Source organism: Heliangelus exortis, chromosome 8, assembly GCF_036169615.1.
Source record: "Heliangelus exortis chromosome 8, bHelExo1.hap1, whole genome shotgun sequence".
NCBI classification, from domain to species: domain Eukaryota; kingdom Metazoa; phylum Chordata; class Aves; order Apodiformes; family Trochilidae; genus Heliangelus; species Heliangelus exortis.
This window is the reverse complement of record NC_092429.1, coordinates 26,339,906-26,364,924: the sequence shown is the minus strand read 5'-3', so window position 1 is coordinate 26,364,924 and position 25,019 is coordinate 26,339,906. Positions and strand designations below refer to the sequence as shown.

The window sequence follows — 25,019 nt, the reverse complement described above, 5'->3', positions numbered from 1 at the left end:
ACCCAATGGATTCATCACGATGGATGATGTTCTTGTCCATGAGGAAACGATGCAGTAACAAAGGGAACAGGACAGACAAACCCAAACTCAGCCAGCACACCAATGAGAGACGCAAGGAGAAGACTCTCTGAGGAACCATTTTATACTGACCACAGTGAGTGGTCCATGTGGTTGACTTAACCCATCCTCTCCTCCCCACAGGCACAGCTGCTCCCCCACATTGTAGCTACATCAACAGGAGAGAAGTGACTGGGGCTGTCTCAGGTCAGTAAGACCATTGGCAATTTTTATCCTGGTCCTTTCAAACCAGGACACCTCAACAGCTCTGAAGACAGAGGTTTCACAATTTCTTGTGGCAAACTATTCCAGCATTTAACCACCCTCATAAAAACAAAAATAAAAATCCTCATCTCTAAGCCATCATGTTCCAATTCGTGTCCATTGGTTCCAATCCTAGCATCATGAATCTCCTCTGAAAGTCTTGCTGCATATTCTCTGTGTCACTCCATCAAAGAGAAAAGCTGTGAAATCACCACAGCTTTGCATGCAAAACTATCACTGCACTAGACCTTACCACAGAAAGGCCTAAAGACCCAAAACTTCCTTTTTGATCAGCTGAAAACTCATTCCCCACTCATGATCCCAGGCCTCCCTGGAGAACCCTCACACCCCTTCCTTGTGCTGTCCCTTGGGCAGTGTTGTCCTAGCTCATAGGGCACAGAGCATCCTGGTGTCTGTGGATATAAGTGAAGCTCTGGACTGTCTTGGTCAAAGGAGAAGATTTTACAAAGTCTGAAGGGACAGAGCTGTTGCTGCTGTTGCAGGAAGCAATTTCTGGCAGCAACAAGAGGACCACTGCTGGTGCACAGGGGGGAGACAGGAGATGATTTGGTAATCTGTGGGGTAGTAGGATGGACAACCAAGCCTGAGGTGGTTTAAGGTGGAAGAAGAGGAGCCAGAGTGGCTCTTTCAAGTGACAGCCATGTCCCAAGCCTTGAGGCCACAGCTTGGCAAAAAACATCAATTCCAAATTAAAAGCAAAGCCAGCACATACCTAATGCAGCACCAGAAATCAAATTTAATTCTCTGGATACTATGAAGGAGGCATTGTGTAACACCACAGGAATTCCACTGCAATTCAAAAATAGGAGTCTTCTCCCTGTAGACTTTTCAGAGAGGATGTGGGAGTGAAGTTGGGTGGAACTCTTCCAAGTGCCCTCCATGGCCAGCTGGAAAGTACTTGAGACCCAGCCAGGTCCAGCTAACCATACAGCATAATGAAGTCACAGGGGATTCCTGGTTCTGCTTTCATGTCCTTCACCCACCACAAGGAAATTCCTCTTCCTACCCACCCTCCCTCCCCCCCCCCAGGCAGGGAAGCTCCCATTTCCCTCAAATCTTTGCTTGCCAGACAAGGAATCCCTCAATTTTCCCAGGAACCCTCCTGCCACTCACATTTGCAGTGTGCTGATAACACATTCCCACGAGGCTGCAAAGGGTTAACTCAACACAGAGCAACCTCTTCTGCCCAAGAGCCACAGCTCAGTCCGTGAGGACAGATGCAGAATTAAGTGGCAATAATATTTTTGGAGACCAGGCTCCCTCATCCTTCAGTGTCATTAGTGAAGAGAGATGCTCCTTCAGCCAAAGTGACTCTTCTGAGTCACTCCTGCCAAAGAACTCCTCCCCAGTGGCTCTTTAGGGGGTCTCTGCATTGCACACACAAATCCTCCTTGCTACTATTTGTGAACTCTCATCACTGTTGTTCCTAGCACAGGAATTCCCAGTCAGTGCTCAGCCAGCCTTGCTCCCTTCTGCCCTGCTGCTGGTAGACAAAATCCATCACCATGACATCAACAGGACACAATACCAGCATCCAGCACCCAAGCCAGGATGGGTTACTGGTGGGGCTTTTAACTTCAGAGGCCTCACACTCTGGTTTTACCCAACCTAATATTTCTGGCAATAGCTTCCTAAGGCAGCTGCTGAGTGAACAGAGCAGGGAAGGTGCACTGCTAGACCTGCTCTTTGTGAACAGGGAAGGGCTGGCAGGAGATGTGATGGTTGGAGCTCATCTTGGGCACACTACCACAAATTGTTAGAATTCTCCTTTCTCAGAGATTCCAGGAGGGGGTGATAGCAAAACTGCTATGCTGGACTTCTGAAGGGCAAACTTCGCCCTCTTCAGCAGCCTGATGGCCAAAATCCCTTGGGATGCTGTTCTGAAGGTTATAGGAGTCCAGGAAGGCTGGAACCTCTTCAAGAAGGAAGCCTTGAAGGCACAGGAGCAGCCCAGTGGCAGAGAAGCCCAACCTGGCTGAACAGGGAGCTCCAGGAGAAATAGAGAATTTCTGACCTTTGGGGGAAGGGGCAGGCCACCCATGAATTCTACAAAAATACTGTGAAGCTATAAAGGAAAGGAATTAGAAAGTCCAAAGCCCAGCAAGAAATTAATCTGGCCTGTATGGTTAAAGATAACAAGAAAAGCTTTTATAAATATCTTAACAACAAAAGAAAGACCAGAGAGAGCTTCCATCACCTAAGAGATGCAGGAGGGAACATGGTGACAAAAGGTGAGGAAAAGGCTGAGGTGCTAAGTGACTTCTTCACCTCAGTCTTTAGTAGCAGGACCAGTTGTATGGAGGGAATCCAATTATATGGAGGGAATCCAATTCCCTGGGCTAGGAGACAGGGACCAGGAGGAGATGCTCAGTGACCTCCTGCACCACGTGGTTGTGCCCAAATCTATGGGGCTGGATGGGATGCACCCAAGAGTGCTGAAAGAGCTGGTGGGGTGTTCACCAAGCCCCTTTCCATCATTTATCAGCAGGCCTGGCTCATTGGAGGGATACCAGAAGATTGGAAAAGTGCCAACATAATCCCTATATATAAGAAGGGATGGAAGGACAACACGGAGAGTTACCGTCTGACCTCAGTACCAGGGAAGCTGATGGATCAGGTCATCCTGAGTGCCATTCTGCAGTACATTCAGAACAATCAGGTGATCAGGCAGCTGGGTTTATGATGGACAGGTCCTGTTTGACCAAACTGACAGAGTAACCCACTTACTGGATGAGGAAAGGGCTGTGGATGTTGTGGACATTGACTTTAGCAAGGTCTTCGACAAAGTTTCTATTGGCTGCTCATGGCTCAGATGTGCACACATCTGCTGAATTAAAAACTGATTGGGTTGCCAGGTCCAAAGACTTGTGCTGAATGGAGTTAAATCCAGTTGGTGGCCAGTCAGGGGTGGTGTCCCTTAGAGCTCAGTTCTGGGGCTGCTCCAGTTCAGCATCCTTCTTGGTGATTTGAAGGAAGGGATAGAGAGCATCCTCAGTAAATCTGCAGATGGGTGGGAGTGTCCATCTGCCTGAGGGTAGGGAGGTTCTGCAGAGGGATCTGGACAGGTTGATTGATGGCCAATTGTATGAGTTTCAATAAGGCCAAATGTCAGGTCCTGCACTTCAGCCTCAGCAACCCCCAGCCGTGCCACAGACTTGGGGAGGAGTGGCTGGAGAGCTGCCCAGCAGGCAGGGACCTGTGGGTGCTCATTGACAGCTGAACATGAGCCAGCAGTGTGCCCAGGTGGCCAAGAAGGGCAACACCATCCTGACTTCTATCAGGAGCATGGCCAGCAGGATCAGGGAGGTGATCTTGCCCCTGTATTCAGCCTTAGTAAGGCCACACCTTTTGTACTGTGTTCATTTTTGGGCACTGCAGGATAAGAAGGACATCGAGGTGATGGAGAGGGTGCAGAGAAGGACAACTCAGCTTGGAGAAGGCTGAGAGGAGACCACATTGCTTTCTACTTGAAAGGGGGTTGTAGTGTGACTGATGTTGAACTCATCTCCCTGGTGACCAGCGAGAGAAAAAGAGGAAATGGAGTCAAGCTCCATCAGGGGTTGTTCAGGTTGGATACTAGAAAAAAAATTTTCACAGAAAGAGTGGTTAAACATTGGAACAGGCTGCCCGGAGAGGTGGTGGAGGTGCCATCCCTGGAAGAGTTCAAAAGATGAGTAGATGAGGTGCTATGGGAGATGGTTTAGTTGTTATAGGATATAGGTAGACAGTTGGACTTGATGATCTCAGAGGTCTTTTCCGACCTTGATGATTCTGTTATTCTATAATTCAGCTGGGACTATGGCATCACACATCTCTTCAACATGCCCAGCAAAAAAAAACCTCTGAGACACTGACAGCACAAGCAGAAGAGCTGAGGGAGCCACCATCACTGGCAGCACCCCTTAAAAGACAGTTTAAAATCTATATGAGTGGCTGAGTATCAAGATGTCTAAGAGGGTGACAGGGCAAAACACTCCTACATGAGGGCTGTCAGGATCAGGGGGTTTCCCTTATGCACAAGCAATTCCTGCTGAATCCAGAGGTAAGCCTCCATCTCCATGTGGCTGGTGGATTTGGCTCTGGGACTGAAGCAGTAGCAGATGCTGCAGGGTCAGGGAGTTGCACTGGCAAAGCTGCAGATGGGATCAAAGAAAGAAGTTGTGGTTTAAGACTGTAACCTTTTAATACAGATTTATTAGGGAAATGGATCAGGAGGGCTGCAGATCACCAGCACACAGCAGTTACACCAGCTGGTAGCACAAAACTTCTTGAGGTCAGATTTGGGCAAGAAAGACAATAACACTACTGTTAGAGCAGAAATCCCTGCAGGGCACTCTGCCTTGAGATAGGCTGAAGAGTAAGTGCTGCTAACAATGGCCCAGCCTTGCTGTTCCTGGAAGTGTTTGCTAAAAAGTTCTTCACTAAATCATCACAGCAGCAGCCAAAGGAAACTCAATTTTAGAGCTGGTTTTGCTAAGCAGCATAGAAATTACTGAAGAGCTGATGAGGGAAGAAATCTTGGCCTAAACTATTAATAGGATGATTGAAACTCATTTAAATGGAGGTATGAAGGTAGGTCTTGAATTCAGAATGGAAAAACAGGACTGCTCAGCAGATGCTGCTGCAGCCAAGATGCTGGGGAAAGTGGGATGAAATGGGAATACCCTGATATCAATCTGACTCTGGTAAATACAACAAAAAAATAAAAGGGTTGTTTAGAAATAAGAGGAGCAGTAGAAAGAAGGAACAGATCTGCTAATTAGGGAAGGTGGAGTTCAATCATCATAGAACAGCTTGGGTTGGAGGAGACCTTAAAGAACATCTAGTTCTAAAACCTTTGCATGGACAGAGACATCTCTCAGGTTGCTCCAAGTCCCATCCAACCTGGCCTGGAAGCTCAGCATAATTGAGATACATCCCTGGATAAAATGGGTGTATTCCTGGGATGACTCTGCTGGGAATTCCAGCATATCTCCATGTGTCTAGATAATTTTCCTGGCTGTTATTGAGGTACTACCAGCCCTAGGCACTTTAGGAGAGGTTTAGTGAGGTTTTTGAGAACCACTCATTCGGACCCAGGTGCCACCCTGTCCAATTTGCACCAGTTTCCAAAAAAACCCTCATGGTTATGGCAACTTGATAGACCTATGGTTTCCCCCGATCTCCCTGAGGAGAGATCACGACTAGGACCAGCCATCAGCAACCCCCAAGGGTACTGGTGCCTGACACAGAAGAGACCCAGCAGAAAATTCCACATTTGCTTCAGAGATAGAGGCCTACACTCTCCCTCGGGAACAGGGACCCACACGTTCTCCTTTGTCTGCCTCAAAATAAATTTCTTTAAGAAGGAGGAGACCAATTCACCACATCACCACCTCCAGCCCAGCCCAGTTACCATCCCACATCCCTTCATGGCTGGATGGCAAGGGGCACCTTTCCCAGAGGAATCACCCCATGGCACAGATGTAATCCTCCAGCGAGGACAGGCTTGAAGAAGTGCCAGGGCAGTGGGAAAGGGAACATGGAGAAATCCAGGGCCAGGGTGAAGCTGATTGAAGGAGGCACGAAGGGAGACAAACAAGGGAAGTGTGGCCTCTGGCTCAGCAGGGACTACCTGACCTCTCCTTCAAGCTTTCCGCTGACGCCGGCAGCCAGCCCGCACCCGGAGAGTTGTTGAGGTCTGGCAGAGACAGCAAGAGGCAAAGCCCTAATGGGAAGGGACAGATGAATTGCAGAGCTCCTGCCTGCACTTCTCTGCCAAGCCAAGATGGGGGAGTCAGGGCTTAGACACCTTTTTTTTTTTTCCTGAGCTGCTCGTTCCCCATCCTTGCTGCCTGGCCTGAAAAGCAGAGACTGCGCCCTGAGGAGGTAAGAGCCGTGCTGGTGGGGCCCAGCCCTTTGGGATACTCCTGAGGGAGACCTAAAATATAAACCTCCATCACCAGTGCTCACCAGGGACACCCAGAGCCTCTCTGCTCTGCTGTACATTTCAGGACTGGCACAGCTCTCTTCTCTGAACCATGGAAAAAGCCTCCAGCAGCACTGTGGTGGGGACACCCTCTCCTCTCAGCCCTTCTCCCCAACATTTTCAAGCCCCTGGTTCCCAGCCTTATATCCCTTGGGCTATTTCTCACTGAAAAACAACCCTGAGGGGTCTCCTGCAGTCCTACTACATTTACACCCCCACAGCTTGCTTCAGGACCCACCACAACATCACTAGCCCCAAAGGGCTTCCTTCAGAGGGCAGAGAGACAAGGACTTTCTCTTTGCAGGGTTGCCTTCCCAACAGCTTTCCTCATACAACCTCAGAGGTGTCACACCTCTATAATTCAATGTGGAAAACCCTATGCCACCAAAACCAGACCCACAAATTCAGATTTTTTTTACAGCACTTCAGCCCCCAAAGTATCACTTGGCTCTGCCAAACAACCAAAGCCTCTACACACTTGAAAGTTAATAAGAAATAAGCCAAGTGTTTCCCATAAAGCTCCCAAAAGCTTTGAGCTTGTGCTAGCACTACTGATTCACCCCCTGAACCTCCATTTTACCCCCTCAGGGAGGACAAATCCATGCAAGTCCCATAAACTTCCTGGCTTATGTGACATTTCTTGTGTTGCTTAAGCGTAATGGGCCATCAACTTTCCCCTGGGATAAATTTGTCCTGGCAATCAATGTTTTAGTGCTCTGCATCTTGGGGGAGTTGATAGCATTTGGGGTTTGCTTTAATGGGAATCAGTAGCCATGATCAATTGTAGAAGCTCTATTTCCACGGAAATGGGTATTTAATAGATTTTTTTTTAAATGGTAGTTATTGACCCAAAGGGCCTTAATGGCTTAAAACCCATCTGATTGTAGTATGTAAGAGTAAATGCCACATGATTTTCAAACAACTACTGGAATAGGTAGTAAAAACCTTTTTAAATGGGAGGGACCTGGTCAATAGGGAGTTTCCATTTGCTTCTTTGGCCTTTTTATTTCTACCAGAATGAATCATGGCCATCCCTTCCTCAGAGAGCCTTGTCACTTCCTCATGGGTGACATAATCTGAAAATATGCTGCCCATCTGAGAGCCATCAAGGTACAGAGATGGCTTTCCTGAGAGCCAGGCTTTCAGAGCAGCTCAGCTCCCAGCTGCTCTCATGGTGGGAGCAGAGGACCCATGGACCATCCCTCATCTTCTGTGGATCCAGCAAAAGCTATTTTTGGGGAGCTGAAAAGCCACATGTGCCTCAGACTCTTGGGTTTAAACTCAACCTGCGTTGGGGAGTCTAGAGTGAAATTCCCAGGCAGAAGTTTTGGTTTATCTGGGGTTAACACCAAAAACATCAACAGGAGGGAACTCCAGAGAAATGTGCTAATTACTAAGAAATAAGCCTGGAAGCAAAGAACAGACTAAACCCCAATGTTAGTCTGTGGGCACTGAGAGAAGCCCTCCTATGCTCACTAAGATGTGTTGAGTATTACCACACCCTCACCAGCTCTCCAAGGCTCAGCACCTTGTGCCCACCATCTGGGCAGCTCCTCTCCCAGTTGCCTCTTTTCCTGAGCCTGTAGGGACAGAGATGCCCATCTGAGGAAAGGGTCTGTTTAGCTTGGAGAGAGGGGGGCAACCTCATTAATGTTTCCAAACATATAAAGGGTGAGGGGGATGGAGCCAGGGTCTTCTGACTGATGTCCTGCTACCACCCAAATAAGATGTGTCCCAGTCTTATCTCCAAGCAGGTCCCTATCATTGTTCTCCCTGCTTGCAGCACCACTCACCTCCATACTCTGAACCCCACAGGCAGGCAGGGAGGAGCAATGCTGCTGGCCAAGCAGCTTTGGGTGCAAACCACAAGGTTTGTGCATGCCTGAGTGATAGACCACCCTGATGCACCTGCACCCAGCACTGAACCCCTCACTCTTTGTGGGTATGAAGGAGACTCACACCATATGGTAGCCTCTGAAAACCCACCAGCCTTCCCCAGAGCATGTGCCTGGCCATCTATGAGAACATGGACCAAACAGCCTACCTACCTTGTTCCAACCCCACTGTCATGGGCAGAGACACATTCCATGAGACCAGGTTGCTCCAAGCCTCATCCAGCTTGGCCCTGAACTCTTCCAGGGAGGGGGCAGCCACAGCTTCCTCTGGGTTGCACATCTCCATTGGCTGTGCTAGGGCTGCCCAAAAGCCAGGTCCTCAAAAAGGCAAGGGGAGATGTCACCTCCAGCCATCACCTCCAAAACCAGGGAAAGAGCAGCAGCTGAGGGGAGCTAATCAGAAGTTCCAAAGAAACAAAAGATCCAGTTTGGAACTGAATCCTTCCCTTCAGGGGACAAAAGGAGCCCTGCCAGGGAGAAACACAGTGAAGCAGAAGCCAGGGGAAAGGGGGAGCCCAATCCTGCAGCATCCTGGCTCCAACACCCACTTGGCAAGGCCATCCCCTCCATCATCTCCTCCTCCACCACTCCTGGCCTTCTGTGGGCCTCATCATTTGAAGATACTGCTCAGAAAAGTGCCTGCCTGCTTCCATCAGGTTGCTGGTGAGAGGCTTTGTGTTCAGAATCTAAGAGAGGGTGAGCAAGAAACTGGAGAAATATATCAGCAGCCCCTCGTGGTTTGGTGAGGCAGAGCTCAACGGTGGCAAGTGATTCTAGAGCAGGCTCCAAGCTAAACAAATCCAGGTATCGTTTTCTTCCCAGCTGGACTGATTGTTTCAAAGACAGATTAAAAACATCCCGGGTCAGAATAAAGCCTTCCAGCATTCCTTGCCTGCCTAAGGTTCACTCAGATAAACACTCTCCCACCTAACCCACAGGTGCAGGTCTGTAAATCTGCTTTCCCCTATTTTTTGCCTGCAGCAAGAAAAATTATGAAGCAACATTCGAGGTTTATGAGGTCTTCACAAACAAGTGGCCCCAGGAGCCAGAATTTCCCTGCTAATTTTTATGGCACAGATCAGGATGTGCTGAGGGAAGGCAGAGGGGGTAATACAAGGGTATGCAAGGCTCCTGATCTCTCCCAGCACTGCCTGGGCTTCATGGGGAGGAGCTGAGCCTTGAGGTTACAAGGATCCTCTGGACAGAGGAGAACTGTGCAAGTGAGAGCTTTATTTTTTCCCTTGCATTTAGCCAAGACTGAGCAGCTTCATCTCCCTTTGTTAAATGCCTTTTTCCTATCCAGGGACTAGGAGGCAAGAAGCCAGAATCCCAGGACCAACAGCAGCATTTCATTGCTGCATAACCACAGGGCAAGATGTCCAAGATTTCTGTGTCTCAGCTTCTCCAACTGAAAAGCTGGGATTACTCTTGCCTACAGCACAGGCAGAGGCTTACAAACACCTTAGAAGACATGACCTTAGCTATATGAGGTTTTCAGAGGAGCTTAGAGATGCTAGGCCCCCACATCCTACAGTTTTCCAGCTGAAAACAGGTGTCTACCAGTTTCACCAGGTGCCTCCTCTTTTCCCACAGCATCCTCATCCATAGGACAGGTACCAGACAGCTGGGGGGAAAGAGGGAGAGCTGTGGACTGGGTAAGCATGGTGAGGATGAGCCTGCAGCCCACGTGTCACACACTGCTGCCTAAACCCTGCGTCCTACCAATATGCTGGGACTGCTCTCCATCACCATCAGCAACATCTCCATCACCAGGTCTCAGGAGACACCATGTGTGGAGCTCTGTCCTAGGACCAGTCAAGACTGAAAAAAACCACAGAGGCAGCTTGGTCCCCTTCTGAAGAAAGGTCTGAGGGGCCAGATCTCAAACTGGTTTCTGCAGAGCCCCTAGCTTGAGGTCATCTCCAAATATTACTCTGGTGACCATCAGGTGACAAGCAAGAGTTGGGTCTTACGTGTTCACCCTTTGTCCTCAACTAGTAGAACAGCAAAAAAGGAGCACTGTGTGGCTGGGGGCAGGTCTTTGGTGACACTCAGATGAGCCTACAGCCATCTGCCATGCACATGGCCTTCCTTGCAGAAGAAGACAACAAAAGGATGGCAGAAGATCAGTGTGCCATCCCTCCAGCCTCCAGCCTGCCTCATCTGTTCAGGTGACAGCTCATGGGTACTCACAGAAGGATCTTTTAACTGCAGAGGAATTTGCCGAGCAGCCTTTAGTTCCTCTGCAAGGTGACCCACATGGCCCTTTGGTCAATAACCTCCCTTTGAGCACACCCCACCAGGACAGTAACATTCAGACTTGCTAAAAGATCCAAAAACTTTACTACATTTACCCCAAACTGTGCACTGAAGAGCAAAAACTTGCAGCCCAGATACTGGTCAGGAAAAGGATCAAGGTAGATAAAAGAAGAAAGGAAAACTTTTCATGTATCTCCTCTCTTAATTTCTTTTTTTCCATTTTTTTTCTTATTTTTTTATTTTTTAAGAAAAAGGGCAAAAACAGCTCCCAAGCCTCCAACTTATTTTTAGGACCAAGCATTTGGGTGTCCCAGCCGGAGCACAGCCCTCATGAAAGCCAGCAAGTCTAAAAATGCCTTCCTCTGGGATATAAAAAGGACAGGAGATAATTTATTGGGGGAGTTTTGTAATGTAATGATTGCACGTTAACCACAAATTAAAAAAATCTTAAAAATCTGAGGCTGCCTCTGGTCCCCATTGCAGCCTTTGGCAGGCAATGGGTGCAAGGCTCAGCATCCTTTCCTGCCCCAAAGCCTGCCAGCAAAGTCCTCTGCCTCACATCATCTTGGTGGGTTTGGGCTCCACTGAGCTCTCTGGTCTCATCACCCTTTGCAAAGGGGTGATTTGGTTTCCTAAATACTGGTGGTGGCTGGGCCAAGAAAAACTAAAAGTGGTACATTCACTTAATGACTCTGATGGCTGCAGCCCTGCCTGCAAAGCCAGATGTAGGATAAATTATCCCAGAGACCCTGTCAACACTGAGATGATGGAGTCCCACCAAGCTCCTCAGGGTCTCACCAGCCTGGCCAGGGTCTCAGCTGGGGTCTTCTACCCACGGGCATGGGTACAGCTGGGGAAGAAGGAGCCCTGGGGAGAGCTGAAAATCAGGACAAAGAGTGACCCCCCTCCCTTGAACACCCGCTGCTCCTTGACAATTGCCATCCCAACACAAGCAGCCCCTCCTGAGCAAACCCCTGGGACAGTGGTGTTCCCAGAACAATAGCTCACATCTGGGACAGCTGTTTTCCCCAAAAGCACCCAGATTGCCTGCAGCCACTGGGCAGGGATCCTCTCCCCTCACTCCCACACAGATCATGTTCCCCCTTCCCTGTGGAAAGGTCCTGGGGGGACCTGGCAGGTTCCTCCAGGAGCTCCATGCTTCCAGGGAGGCAAGCAAGATTCATCCTTCAGCAGAGGCTTAGTGGAAATTAACCCCCTTCTATCTTGAGAAGAAAAAGAATGCATTCCTATACATTTTGTTTGCTACTTGGAGCACCCCAAAATGCCCAGAAGATTGGAGCACATCAGCCACCCCACTGCAGCTTGCTCTGGAGAGCTAATGCCAAAGCCTTCCTTTGGACCAGGATACCTCTGTGCTCTTCTTCTAGCCCTGCTCCTCTGCTCCCTGGCTTGAAATATATCTCTGGCCCCAACAGGATATGGAGACCTCTGCTCCTGATAAATGCTAAAGAATCTGCAGAACTGCTTTGGTTGGAAGACACCTTTAAGACCATCAAGTCCAACTATTAATCCAGAACTGCCAAGCCTACCACAAAACCATGCCACTCAGTTCCACATCTCTAGGTCTTTTACAACCCTTCAGAGATGGCAATTCCATCACTTCCCTGACCAGCCTGCTGTATCCCTAAGACCTTGTAGAGTCCCTTGGAGAGATGCATCTTGGTGCCACCTCCTCCCTGGAAAGGTAACTCTTGCTTGTGGCCTTATGCCACATCAGAAGGGCTGAATTAGACATGAACCTTAGAGCACATGTCTCCATGCTGGAGTCTACATCATCCCCTCCTCCACCACTCCTGGCCTTCTGTGGGCCTCATTTGAAGATACAGACCACAGTTATTCTTTCCTCCATCAGCCCACCCTGGAGAGCTTATAACCTCACACCTTAGTAAGAACAAAACCCCCAAAGTCAGGGTGTCCGTCCAACTCCTAGCTTCATTTGTGATAAAGCTTAGGAGATACGAAAGACCTAAGGACAGACAAGTACATCACATGGGAGGAAAGGAGCAGCCTTGGCAGCAAACAAGGAGCCAGGAAGAAATAGGAAGACTGCAAACAACACATTTCTTATAGGGACAGCAAAGTGAGCATTTTCCTGGTGGCATAGAGCCCATCAAGTCACACCAATCAAGCCCCCAGTGCATGAGTTATTTCACCACCCTGAGTCCTCCCTACCAGGATAAAACCCCTCTGTTGGGCTCCCCTTTGGCACCAGACACTTACTAAGGGATAGTAACACACCAAATACTCTCCAGTGTAATCTGAGAAGGGCAAAAACAAATATGGGGCCTTAACCCCAAGCTAGGGTTCTGGACAAGCTAAGTCACTTGGAGACACATTCACATGGATATATCTCCAAGTCCTACCACAAGCAAACAGCTTGGTAGATATCCTGCCCACCTGCTAGAAGGGTCTGTACCTATGTGTTTTCATTCTATCTTTCCCAGGTTTTGAAATCAGTAATCAATGGGGAAGGTCAGAGACTGTGGGCTTTCCTACAAGGAAAGTAGAAGGTTTTATTATGAGCTCAAATGCAATTATCAGGCTCCAGCAAAAAGCTTTGTTTATTACTGCACCTTGCCAGTACAAACAGGTCCACTAGAGAAGAGAAGAAACGCCCCTCAGAAACCACCATCACTACCATCCTTGGGGTCCCCAAAGCACTCATCTCCTCTTGCCATCACCCATCACCACTTACAAGCCCCGAAAACTGAATCCAGCACTTGAGGCTTGGTCCCTTGGCAACACCAGAGAAATATTTGGGTATGGGTCAGAAGGACTCCCAGGAGTCCTTGCCAGAGGAAGCTTAAAAAAGCAGCCAGAGCTCAGGTCCTGAGAAGGAATACTCCTAAGGAGAAGGAATACTTCCTAACCATCATTTCCTCGTGGGAACATCAGACAAGCAAATACTCACTTCCACTCCATGTGAGTTAAACAGTTAAAACACCCTCTCCATCCATCCATGCATCCATGTATCCATCCATCCATCCATCCATCCATCCATCCATCCATCCTTCAAGTGACCCATTTGCAAGCAGCAAATGAAGGTATCTGCAGACACCAACCCCCTGCAGCTGAGTCAAAGCTCTGCAACAGTGTTGGTGACCTCAAATCCCAAGATTTACAGTTTTGAAAGAACATTGCCCATGCCTACCCACCTTCACTTTGAAACAGATGTGCTTAGGGTTCCTGCAGCCAAAAAAAAATATGGGGGAAGTGAGCAGGTAATTTGAATGTTATTTTACCATCTGGATGAGATAAATAATGGGACAGGTCAGCTGCCCCTAGATGCCATCCTTGCCTCATTAGCTCTCAATTTCACAGCTTTTATGCTATAACTGTTCAACCAGTTGAACATCTCCTGAGAATGTGCTGAGAATGGGCTTTTATGCTATAACTGTTCAACCAGTTGAACATCTCCTGAGAATGGGCTGTCAAGTGGTAGGGAATACCTGGGAGCCTTTAGCTCATCCTTAGAGACACACAGTCATCTTTCACCTTTTTTTGTCCCTTTCTTTGGGTCCTGAGGAGATGAAAGGCCCAGCAACTTAGCCCTTCTCCTCTTTGCTCCCCAGCCTCCCCTCCAGTTTTCCTTGTCCCATTAACTGTGTCACACACCAGACTCTCATCCATGAACTGCCCGAGGGGGACCCTCAGTGGGTGTTAATTGCTGTTAATGAGCTGTTGCTGCTTTCTTCCAGGAGCACCAATTACAGCAGCACTCAGGCACTGCAAGAAGATGCATGTCTGCAGCAGATTAAGGCAGTTTTTCCTTCAGCCCCTGGCATTGCACTGCTCAGCTCCTGGAAAATACTGTGAATCAAGAGAAGATTGAGTGAAGGATGACAGAGGGCAGCTATTGCCTGTCCCTTTCTTCTTCATGCAGTGGGTCAGGGTGAAGAAGTCCCTGGCTTGCTTCCTCTGGCTCTGGAATCACAGAGAATCACAGAATGTTTAGGTTGGAAGAGACCTCCAAGATCATCCAGTCCAATCTTTGACCAACACCATAATCTAACTACTAAACCATGTCCTTAAGGACCAAATGCCTTTTAGATATCTTCAGGGATGTGCCTGGCATTGTGCCTTCCAGGGATATTTGTGCTCAGCTTTCATTTAAATCTCTCTCCAGCACATGGTCCCACCAGTGGGTTTTACATACAAGTGGTAGCCCTGCTAGCTCAGAACATGGTTGGACTTGGACCCTAAAGAAGGCAGAGGAAGGACTCAGCAAGGTGGCCTGACATTGTGACATTATTCATAGCAACACAGCCAATTTCAGCATCATTCCCTCTGCTCCAGAGCTGGGGGCAGCTTCTAATTTGACTACAGTGGGGTCACTTCCAACCTGAGCTTTGTAATTCTTTTCAGACCTCATTTATCCCCCCTGTTAAGTGGAAGTCTATGCCAGCACCAAGTGTGGCCCTGGAAGTATAGTGAGATGTCCACTAGAGTAGCACTAGAGATACCAGCTAACTAAAGCTTCTCCCTCTGATTTGTCTTTCTCAGTGCTGCAGCCCAAGGAAAAGAGATTTTAAACAAGGGACTTGCTTAGGTGGTAAAAGCTTTTTGCATAAGTGTAAGGTCATGCAAGTCAAGACAAGGTATTGAGGTCCTTCACTGAAAGGGGCTGAATCTTACATTCTTACAATGCTAGTAAGAAATTGTTCAATGTCTTACATTGACTTTCTCATTTGGGTTATTTTTGGCCTTCCTAAGAAACCTTTGCATCCAAACCATGCTTTGGGAAAGCCTTGAAATGAAATACAACAGAAATGGTTTACTCCAGGGAAAAAACATCCCAAGATTTTTTGCCTTGACACCTGGACTGGAAAGGAGATTTAGAGTTTTCCCTCTTCTGCAGCTCTCCCAAAGACCCTCCTGGGCTCTGGCATGTGGTTCTTCAGCAGATGTGAAAGAGCACAAGCATACCAGTGGAGCAGCAACCATCAATGCTTTTGGATCCTCTCATGCCACTTGTCTCCAGTTTGTTAAATGTTATTTCCCTTTATTTCTCCTGGTTTGGTTTCCACCCTAAAAATCCTTCTGTAAGTTCCCCAGCTGCCCCACTCCCCCCAAAAAATTCATTTGAGTATAATTCCTTAGGAGCAAACCCAAAGGGACTCATTCAGCAGGGGCTCTGCTGAACAAAACCCCTTGGGCTGAGGTCTTCTGCTTGTGTATCCTGGGATTCATCCATGCCCTTGGGTGACCTCAAGCTTTCTTTGGTTTTCCCCAAACCCATGCTACCAGTTTGCCAGTGGTTTTCCCACAAACATCTATATTCCTGAGGAGTCAGGGTCCCCCTCAGCAGGGAAGAACCCAAGGAGGGTGGGTGTCCAGCAGCACCTCTGAAGCAGCCAGCCCAGGGCAGCTCAGGAGAGCTCAGCAGCAGCAGGATTCAACTCATGCCCCCACATTTCCCAAATGCTGAGCACTCCAGATTGCATTTTCTCAGAGTTTAGCCTACAATCAATCTTGCCATCTGCACAGGCCAACAAGGCTGGCCAAAGATTTGTTGTTTCCCTAGTGTTCCCATTATTCCGTTCCTTTTCCACAGAGGCAAGGTGTGTTTTTTTGTTCTTCTTTTCTTTTCCTTTCTTTTCTTTCCCAACTTTCAAGGGAAAATCCTGACAAATGGAAGCCCTGATTCATACCAGCAAAAATTTGTCCTTTTTTAATTTAAGGTGGAGACCTTCTTGTCTGAGGATGAAAACATTTCTGTTTTCAGAAATTTCTGTTTTCTTTCACACAAAGAGGGCAAGGACTGAAGCAGAGGCTGAGTGAGATCCAATGGTTATGGCCACCATGAGTGGGGAGTCACCATACAGACAGGAGAGCCACAGTGCAGGCAGCAGAGGTGGATTTATTTGTAGACACACAGACTGGTTTGGGTTCGAAAGAACCTTGTAGATCATCTGCTTCCAGCCCCCCTGCCATGGCCAGGGACACCTCCCTGTAGACCAGCTTACTCCAAGCCCCATCCAACATAGACTTGAGCACTGCCAGGGATGGGGCAGCCACAGCTTCTTTGGGCAAGCTGGGCAGTGTCTCAGCACCCTCATTGTGGAGAATTTCTTTCTTACGTCTAAGTGAAATCAGCCCTCTTCCAGCTGGAAAGCATTCCCCTTGTCCTGTTACTCCATGCCCCTGTAAAAAGCCCTCCCCAGCTTTCCCATGGCCTCTTTCAGGTACTGGAAAATGCTCTGAGGTCTCCCTGGAACCTTCTCTTCTCCAGGGTGAACAAGCCTGATTTTCTCAGCTTGTCTCCAAACCCCTGATCCCATTTGTGGCCTTCTCTGAAAGAAGATTAAAGGGGCAAAGTGGCCCCTCCCTTGAAAACCTTCCCTTGAAGCTTTTCTCCTCAGATGCTGCCATCCCCATTGAACTGCTCCTGTTCTGATGGGCACCTCTGACCATTGGCAGGAGCCAGCAGCAAGGACTGAGGAATTTTCTCTGACTCCAAGATAGAAACAGCAAACCAAACAAAACACAAACAAATAAACAAAGCAAAAAACAACAAAAAAAAAACTAAACAAAAAAGGGGAAACACATGAGGGTTTTTTCCCCTTCTCTGTCTCTGGCCAGAAAGAACAAATGGCAGAGCCCCGAGCACTGGAAGCCATCAATGGGACTGCTGGTATTTCAGAGGCTTCACAGGGAGGAGGAGGACAGGAGCGCACAAGCCACCAACTGCATGTTGAGGCCACTGTCCCTGCCACCATGGGGTCCCTCATCATGCAGTGGGGAGTCACCCTCTCCATCCCATCCCAGATGCTGCCTCCAAAGGACCCAGGGGAGACCCAGCCAGGGTCCCCTAACACCACACATGCATTGATGCTCCACAGGGCAACGTGGGTTTCACAAATGATTTTGAGTCCAAATTTGTGACTTGCTTCCCAACAGATATCTGGGGCCAAATTTGGGATTTGCTCACAAAGGTTGAAGGGTTTGATCAGTCCTCACCCCTGCCCAGCCAAGGGCATCTCCCCATAGGCATCACTCCCTGGGATGGGATTCAGGAAGCTCACACATACCAACCCAACCTCTCCAAATCCCACCATTCACACCTAGCACCACTGCTTCCCCCTTCCCACCCCAACATTCAGGCAAAGGCATTTGGGATACAACTTAAGACAACAGGTTTTAGACTCTTCCTGGAAAGTGGCAGTGATCCCCCCTGCAGCATCCTGCACGAGGGGTGCTGCACCCTTTCCAAAGAGCTGCTCTGGCCATCCCAGGATGTCCATGGTCCCACTTGGCACATTGCTGGAGATTGGCAGCACTGGAAATCTCTCTGGAGTGAGAGTTCTCATCACCTTGTATTAATGCTTTCCTTGGGGTCGGGGGGGGGAACAATGATGGGTGATCAAAATTGAGTCCCATCCTACACCAGAGGATTTACTTGCCCTTAGTGGCACAGGTCACCCATCCCTGCTGGAAAACCTCCCTCCACAACAAAAAGCCAGTCAGCAGAAGCACCCAGATGCAGAGCAGACTCTGGGATGAAGTTGCACCCCATCCCCTTGACCATCCCCCTCCATTAAATCCCCAGCACCTACCGCAGGGGAGAATCGGGGTCAAAGCAGGTCCTGGCCACATCAGTAGCCCGTGGGTCACAGCAGTCACCGTCATCAAAGTCATCCAACATGTTGTTGCACTCCATGTGGCAGACCCCATCACGGCGTTTCCAGGAGAAGCAGCGGCTGGGCCGGCGGCAGTCCCCGCCATCATATCCAGTCAGGGGGTGCTCACACTCGGGATCACAGCGCTCGTTGCCCACCTTGCTGGGCTCGCAGCCCAAGAGGACAGCGCGGTGGCGGAGGGAAGAGTTGTGGACCTCCAGGAGGCTGAGCTGCCAGGAGATGTTGTGAGGCCGGAAAGCTTCGATCAGGGCCCGGTGCTGCCTCCAGACCTGCTCCCAGCTGACCACAGGCTGCCCACCGCTGTCCTCCGCCAGGTTGACCACCCGGTACCTCACCACCTTCCCGCTCCGCAGGGGCCAGTGCAGGTTGTAGTGGGAGACCAGCTCCACGTTATCGCAGGCCGTCTGCCCACAGAGAGGGGGTCCCAGCGGCCGCAGGACAGGGGGCGGTGGGGACGGCAGCAGCCGCTGCTGAGGAAAGGCTCCCTCCCGAAACGGTACCCAGGACTCCTCCGGGGCAGCGAAATCGGCGGCCAGGAGCAGCCCCACCGTTCCCCCTGACACCCTTCCCAGGAAGTGACGCTGAAGGTGGGATTGGGACAGGGCTCTCTGCCACAAGGCCAGCCCAGCCAGGTGTCCCCGGAAAGCGTGGTCGGTCCCCCAAGCATCCCCTCCCAGCAGCAGCGTGCGGCAGGAGGCCATGAAGGTGCTGTGCAAGGGTCCCTTCTGCACTCTGGCCCGGCCCACCCGTGCCCCGTCCACGTAGAGGGACATCCACAGCCCGTCGTAGGTGACGGCCAGGTGGGTCCATGTCTCGGGGTGGTAGCGGTGGTGGGATGTCACCTCGGTGGAGGCAGTTGCCCGGTCGGTGCGGAGGGAGAAGAAGAAGTGGGCGTCCTTCTTGCCACCCAGCTGCAGGGCACGGATACCCAGTGCCCAGCCCTTGTCACTGGCCGTGTGTGAGCAGTTGTCAAAGACACCTGCAGCAGGGACAGAGATGCGGATGGGGACAGGGACAGAGAGAGAGGAGAGTTGGTGAGGACCAGAGAGTATCTCTTCTGGGCAATGAGGACGGGGGGCACCCATCCCACGTCCAAATTCATTTGGATGAGTAAGTGGAATAGCCAGGAGGGACAGCAGAGCTGAAGAGGAGGGATGGAGAAGGGAGGAAAAACATGGACAGGAGGAGAGGTCAAAGAGCAAAGTGTTTCTCAGCTGCTCTCCACAGCAGCAGTCTTGGGGGATGGCATTTGGGGCTTGAGCTTTTTATCTGCAGGCGAAAGCTTTTAAAAATTAGAGAACAGCAACTCAAAGCAAACCAGCCTCCTCCAGGGGCTGCTTCCAGCCAGATTTACAGCTCACCTTTGTGCTCCAGTTTCCCTCCCAGATGTGCATCCAGCACAGGCTGGCAAGGGCAGGAGAGGGAAGCTCTCAGCCCCTGAGGTTTTCCCAAGCACAGATCCATCCCCAGGAAGATCTCTGGGCTCAGCCTCTCCCTGTGCACCCGAGCATGTAGCAAACCTGTGTTTCAGACTTGTCAAAACCTGGACCTTTGTTGATTTTCCCTGAAGCTCAGGCCTCTGTGTGGCCACTATGGAAAACCAGAAGCTCAAGGCCCTTGGGAATCAGTGGCCACATGGCACTTAAATATTTCACTGCTTGAAAGAAATCCTTCTGGGCTCCTAAAACACCCCAGCTCTTGGGAAAATCAGGTGAGGCAAGTGTAGATCTCACACTTTGAGATCTACAAGTGACATCTCCCCAACAAATCACTTTCAGATGCAGTGGTGCCCCAATGCTGCTAAAACCTGTTGCCCTCTCCAGAGTCCTTTTTTATGTTCCTGCTGTGATGTTTCTTATGCTCCAGCCTGGTTTTCCCTACGTCAGAACCACTGCACAGGTTCTGCTGCTGGCCCCATCACACACGTCACTTGCCCATCTCCACAGTGCCAAAGCATCACAGCCCAAAACTGCTGCCCTGTCCCATGGCCTCACTTGCCTTAGGGTGCTCAGTGTGACACTCCGGGGAAACTGTACCTGATTTCAAAGAGGACAGCACAGGTGTAGAGGAGCAGGAACTCCAGGAGGAGCAGAACCTTCATCCCAAGGTTGTGACTGAAGCCAGGTAACCATGACACCACATCAGCCCAACCAGCCCTCCCAGACGTGGCTGGCAAAGGTGACATTAAACCTTGCTGCACCCCAGGAAGCAGGACCCCTCCATCCATCTCTTTCACAGAGAAGGAAATGGATGGTGGTGTAGAGAAGACCACAAGTCCTCAGGTGTCGCTGATAATGAACTGGGAGCTTAGGCCCAGGTGTGCCCACTAATTAGGGCCTGCCCCAGCCGGAAATGGGCGGGGCAGAAGGGCAAGATAAAAGGCATGCTCCCAGAAGCAGGATCAGTCAGAAGAAGAAGCAGTCAAGAGATGAAGATGCCTGAGGAGAGGGATGCTGAGAGACCCCCAGAGAAGAACCGAGTCCCTGAGAGAAGGCTCGCTGCAACATGGTGGCCTCTTGGCCATCCCACAGTCATAACCACTGCTCACTATAAGGGCAGCACGAAGCCTCGGGAGGTGGATGGGCTTTGTCCAGCTCTTGTTTTCTGCTGGATTGTGAAAGGGAAGCTGGAAAAATGGGGAAAGATGAGATGGGGAGAAGCCAAATAGCAGGAGACAGGCAAGGATCCTTGCAGCCAGGAGAAGACAAAGCTTATAAGCACTCTAGGTCTGGGTATGCATGGAAGGTGCATGCTCAAAAGCCATCTTCTAGTATTTGGTCTCCACTGGGGTTGAGTAGACAAGGCCTGTTACCTCCTCTCTTAGGAAAAATCATTCATTTTACCTTGGAATGGTTTAAAATCCAAAACTTGATTAAACACTGAGGCAAAACTGAAGTAAACAGTGTCACGGGTGGAACAGCCTCTGGGGTGTGAGCTAACACCCTCACAAACCCATGCTTGAGCCAAGCCTGGAAATTCCTGACAAGTTCAAAACTGGCCAAAACAACCTTGAGCAAGCCTAAAAAACAAGGCTGGATAATTCATCAAAGAGGTGCAAAGCAGTGCTACAACAGTGACTGGAAACCCACTAAGAGAGAAGCTGGGGCTTCCTAGGCATGGCTGAGGATGTCACCTCCATTGAAGTGGCAGCCCTGGAACATGCTTGACATCCCACAGCCAGGTGGGAAAAGGGAGCTTGAATTTGCTTCGTGCTGTCCACTAGCACTTGGGGTGATAAATTTGGGGCTTAAAGAGTCATTGGCAACACCAAAAAAAAAAAAAAAAAAAAAAAAAAAGATTGAAAGGAAACTGTCTGCCAGGACAGGTGCCTGATTGCCTGATGGAGAAAAAGCCTCTGAGGAGATGAAGTCTGCTGCTTGCTAAGAACCACACACCAAGCATGACCTCTTCCTGCCAGGCCAGGAGCTTTGGATATGGATAGTTCAGCCATGCTTTAAGATTCCAGATTCGAGATTCCGAAGTGGTATTAGCTGCTACAATTCTTGAAATAGGTCTGGAGCTCTAAGATCATCCGGGGTGGTCACCTGAGAGGTGAGAAGTAGTGAAGCAACTCAGGAAACTGAGGGGAACACCTATGCTTAGACACAGCACAAATCTGGGACTGCCTCTGGTGAGGGATCTTCTGACCCAACAAAACCATCTCTGGTCTGAGTCAAAACTAACCTCATCCCAACACTGGGTGAAATCCTCCTGGAGTTTGCCAGAAGCAGAGCAGAACAGAAGGGAGGCAAAAGAGGGCAGAAAAAGAAATGGCATTGCATCAAAGGGCTCTCATCTGCTGCCCCAAATAAGAAGGATGTTGAGGAGGGACTACCATGTCCTTCCCATTCGGTGGCCATGGCAGGGTGCTGGGGTTAAACACCAGCAGAAATACCCCCATGCAAGAGGGGCTAAGAGACAAACAGCCCCATTCAGGGTGGGGGGTTTCTTTAGGACAAAAGTGGCATCTGTGGGTACAAAACCCTAACTCCTGAGCTTCCAGAAGGCAGCAACCCCACCAGCGAAAAGGACAGCTTGCTTTTCCCAAACAGAGCTGCTCAGCCTGGCTATATTTCCCAGGCAAGGATGCTGGGAGGTGCCTTCCCTCCTGCACAGTCACCTGGAGCATCTCCAGCTCCTCCACAACGTCAGGCAACCTCACAGCTTGGTCCCTTCTCTACCAATAAGGCAGGAGCAGGAGATCAGAGGCAAACCCAGCACCTGCCAAAGGGCTGGCAGCTGCCCCCATCACCTGCTGCCATGAAACTGGCCTGTTCTCCCCTTGGCCACCCGCACTGGGCCCCATCATTCCAGCAGCAGGGAGAAGGTGGGAAGAGGACAGTGACTCAGAGCCGGAGGTGCCGGGGGCTGACTCAAACCCTTGGAGCAGAGAGGCCAAGGGATGTTACCAGAGTGCCAGGGCTCACAGGCTGCTCTCTCACTGCTAACAACAGTCCCACCCTCTGCAAGGAAATTCAAAAAAGACAAAAACTTAAAAGCAATCCAAACCAAAAATAAAATACCCACTGGGTTAGCTAGGAAAGTAAAACCCAAAACTTGCAGGCCAGGTGAGAGAGGTGGAGAGGGGTACAAGTGGACTGAAAGTGGAGGGTGAGTTAGGATAGAGAGGGTTTCCCCAGCCAGCAGCTCCTCCAGAAACACAGCAGCAGTTCATCACACCCAACTATTAACCCAGAACTGCCAAGGCCACCACTAAAGCTTGTGTCTCAACACCACATCTGCACAGCTTTTAAATCCCTTCAGGGATGGTGACTCCACCACTGCCCTGGGCAGCCTGTGCCAGGGCCTGTAACCCTTTGGGTGAAGAAATTGTTTCTCATGTCCAATCTAAATCTCCCCTGGCACAACCTGAGGCCATTTCCTCTGCTTGTTACTTGGGAGAAAAGACCAACACCCTCCCTCACTCCAACCTCCTTTCAGGAGTTGTAGAGAGCTAAAAGCTCGCCCCTCAGCCTCCTTTTCTCCAGGCTGAACACTCCCAGCTCTCTCAGCTGCTCCTCCTAAGACTTGTGCTCCAGACCCTTCCTCAGCTCAGTTGCCCTTCTCTGGACACCCCCCAGCCCCTCAATGTCCTTATTGTAGAAAAGGGCCCAACACTGAACCCAAGTTTCGAGGTGTGCCCTCAAACACACGAAGCAGGGCTGCAGGAGGTGACATCTGCCCGTCCCCGTGCCCCTGCTCAGGTCCCCTCTGCCTCCCCAGCCTCTCCATCACTGTTTCGCAGCTAGTGGGCTGAAGCGTCGGTGTAGAAAAACTTTCTGCCCCTCCTCCTCCTCCTCTGCCCCCAGCCCAGGCCTCTCTGCAGAGCCCTCGGGGCAGGGAGCCAGGCTGGGGGTTGCAGGGGCCGGGACAGGGAGCCCATGGGGGTCCTGGGGCTCTGCGTGCGGCGCGGCTGCCACCGTGCGGCCACCGCCCCGGGCACCCACCCGCAACCCGAGCAGGGCGGGTGGGTAGCCCCGGAAAGCCCCCGGGGAAAAAGGAATAAAGGCAAGGGAGGGGAAGTGTGCTCCCCAAAAAGACTTTTGAGTTCCAGGTGGGAGGAGAAGGAGACGCTAGCCAAGCCGGGGGGGAGGGACGGGATGGAAGGACGGGACTGGGGGCAAAGAGAGGAGAGGAGGTGTCTTAGGGTTTGTCTCAAGGGAAGGAGGAATATTTCGGGTGGGAGGGGGGTGTAACACCTGCCACAGCGAAGAAGCTAGGGTTAGGGTTGGGAAGGGGTGGGGGGTCCATTCCTCCTTGCCTACCTGCGATGATAGCCGGGTTGCTCTGACCACCCTCCGCCTTGACCCACAGCTCCAAGGTGAATTCTCGCCGCGGGATAGGGGGCAGCGCTCCGGGCCGCCCCCCCAGCTGTTCCCGGCCACCGGAAAAGTACAGGGCAGGCAGCACCTGCGGCTCCCGGCCCGCCAGCTTCTCCCTTCGCACACCCCCGCCATCCGCCTCTCCCTCCGGTTCCTCTCCACCTCCCCCGGCTCCCCGCGCCCTCCGCCCCCGGGGAGCCGCAGCTCCCAGCACCCCGGCACCCTGAGGGTACAACCCGTAGGGATGATGCGGGGAGGGAGGGGTGCGGCGGGTCGGTGCCTCCATTCCGCAAGCAGAGAACGGCGGGGGGGCGGGGGGGCCGGGGTCCCCGCGGGCCGAGCTGAGCCCCGCCAGCAGCAGCAGCAGCAGCAGTGCGGCCCGGGGGGGACCGCCACGCAGCATCCTTCTTGGGGACAAGAAGGAGGGACGGGGCGTAAGGGGTGATCCCCGGTGGAAGGGGGATGCTCAGGGGGGAGGCGGGGAGCAGCACCGGGGCACCCTCCCCCGGCCTCCGCCGCAGCCGTTGCCCCCAACTTTTCCCCGGCACCTTTTTCTTCCCCTCTGCTCCTGCGGGAGGAAGAGGGAGAGGAAGAGGAGGAGGGTGAGAGCACGGCGGGGACCCCCCTTCTGCCGGGGGTTCCCGGGACACGCTTCTCTCGGCGCTGCCCGACTCTGCCTGCGGGAGCGGGGGATGCGTTAGGCGCCCTTATCTATAAAACCCCGAGGCGCTCCGCTTCCCCCCTCCCTCCACGAGGAGGGGTGTGCAGGGGGGAGAGGGGGGGTGCCATATGTAAAAATTATTATGGCCAATCTAATAAACCCCGAGCGGAGCATCACCCTCCCTTCCCTCCGCCCAGGATGCTGGCGGGGAGGGGACGCGGAGGGGACCCAACGCACTAAGAAGCGTTTGGTCACCTCCGCATCTCCCTCCCCGCCCCCGGGGCGAGAGATTTTGCTGCTTTTTCTCTCTTTTGAAATTTTTTTTTTTTTCCCCATCCCCGAACAACTATCCCATCTGTTCGGAACATGCGGAAAGGTGGGTTTTAGGCTCTGGATCTGGGCGAGAGGGAA

General features: G+C 51.1%; 1 protein-coding gene across 1 annotated transcript in view; it reads right to left on the bottom strand.

Annotated features, from left to right (window-relative positions):
* The window catches only part of PAPPA2 (pappalysin 2), an 86,930-nt gene extending 62,290 nt beyond the window's left edge, over positions 1–24,640 (bottom strand). The window contains exons 1-2 of the mRNA XM_071751151.1: positions 23,891–24,640; positions 18,042–19,104 (exon numbers count right to left, since the gene is read on the bottom strand). Coding sequence (XP_071607252.1) covers positions 18,042–19,104; positions 23,891–24,350 — 1,523 coding nt within the window. The 5' untranslated portion in view covers positions 24,351–24,640. The remainder of the gene's footprint in view (positions 1–18,041; positions 19,105–23,890) is intronic.
* Between the last annotated feature and the right edge of the window lie 379 nt (positions 24,641–25,019).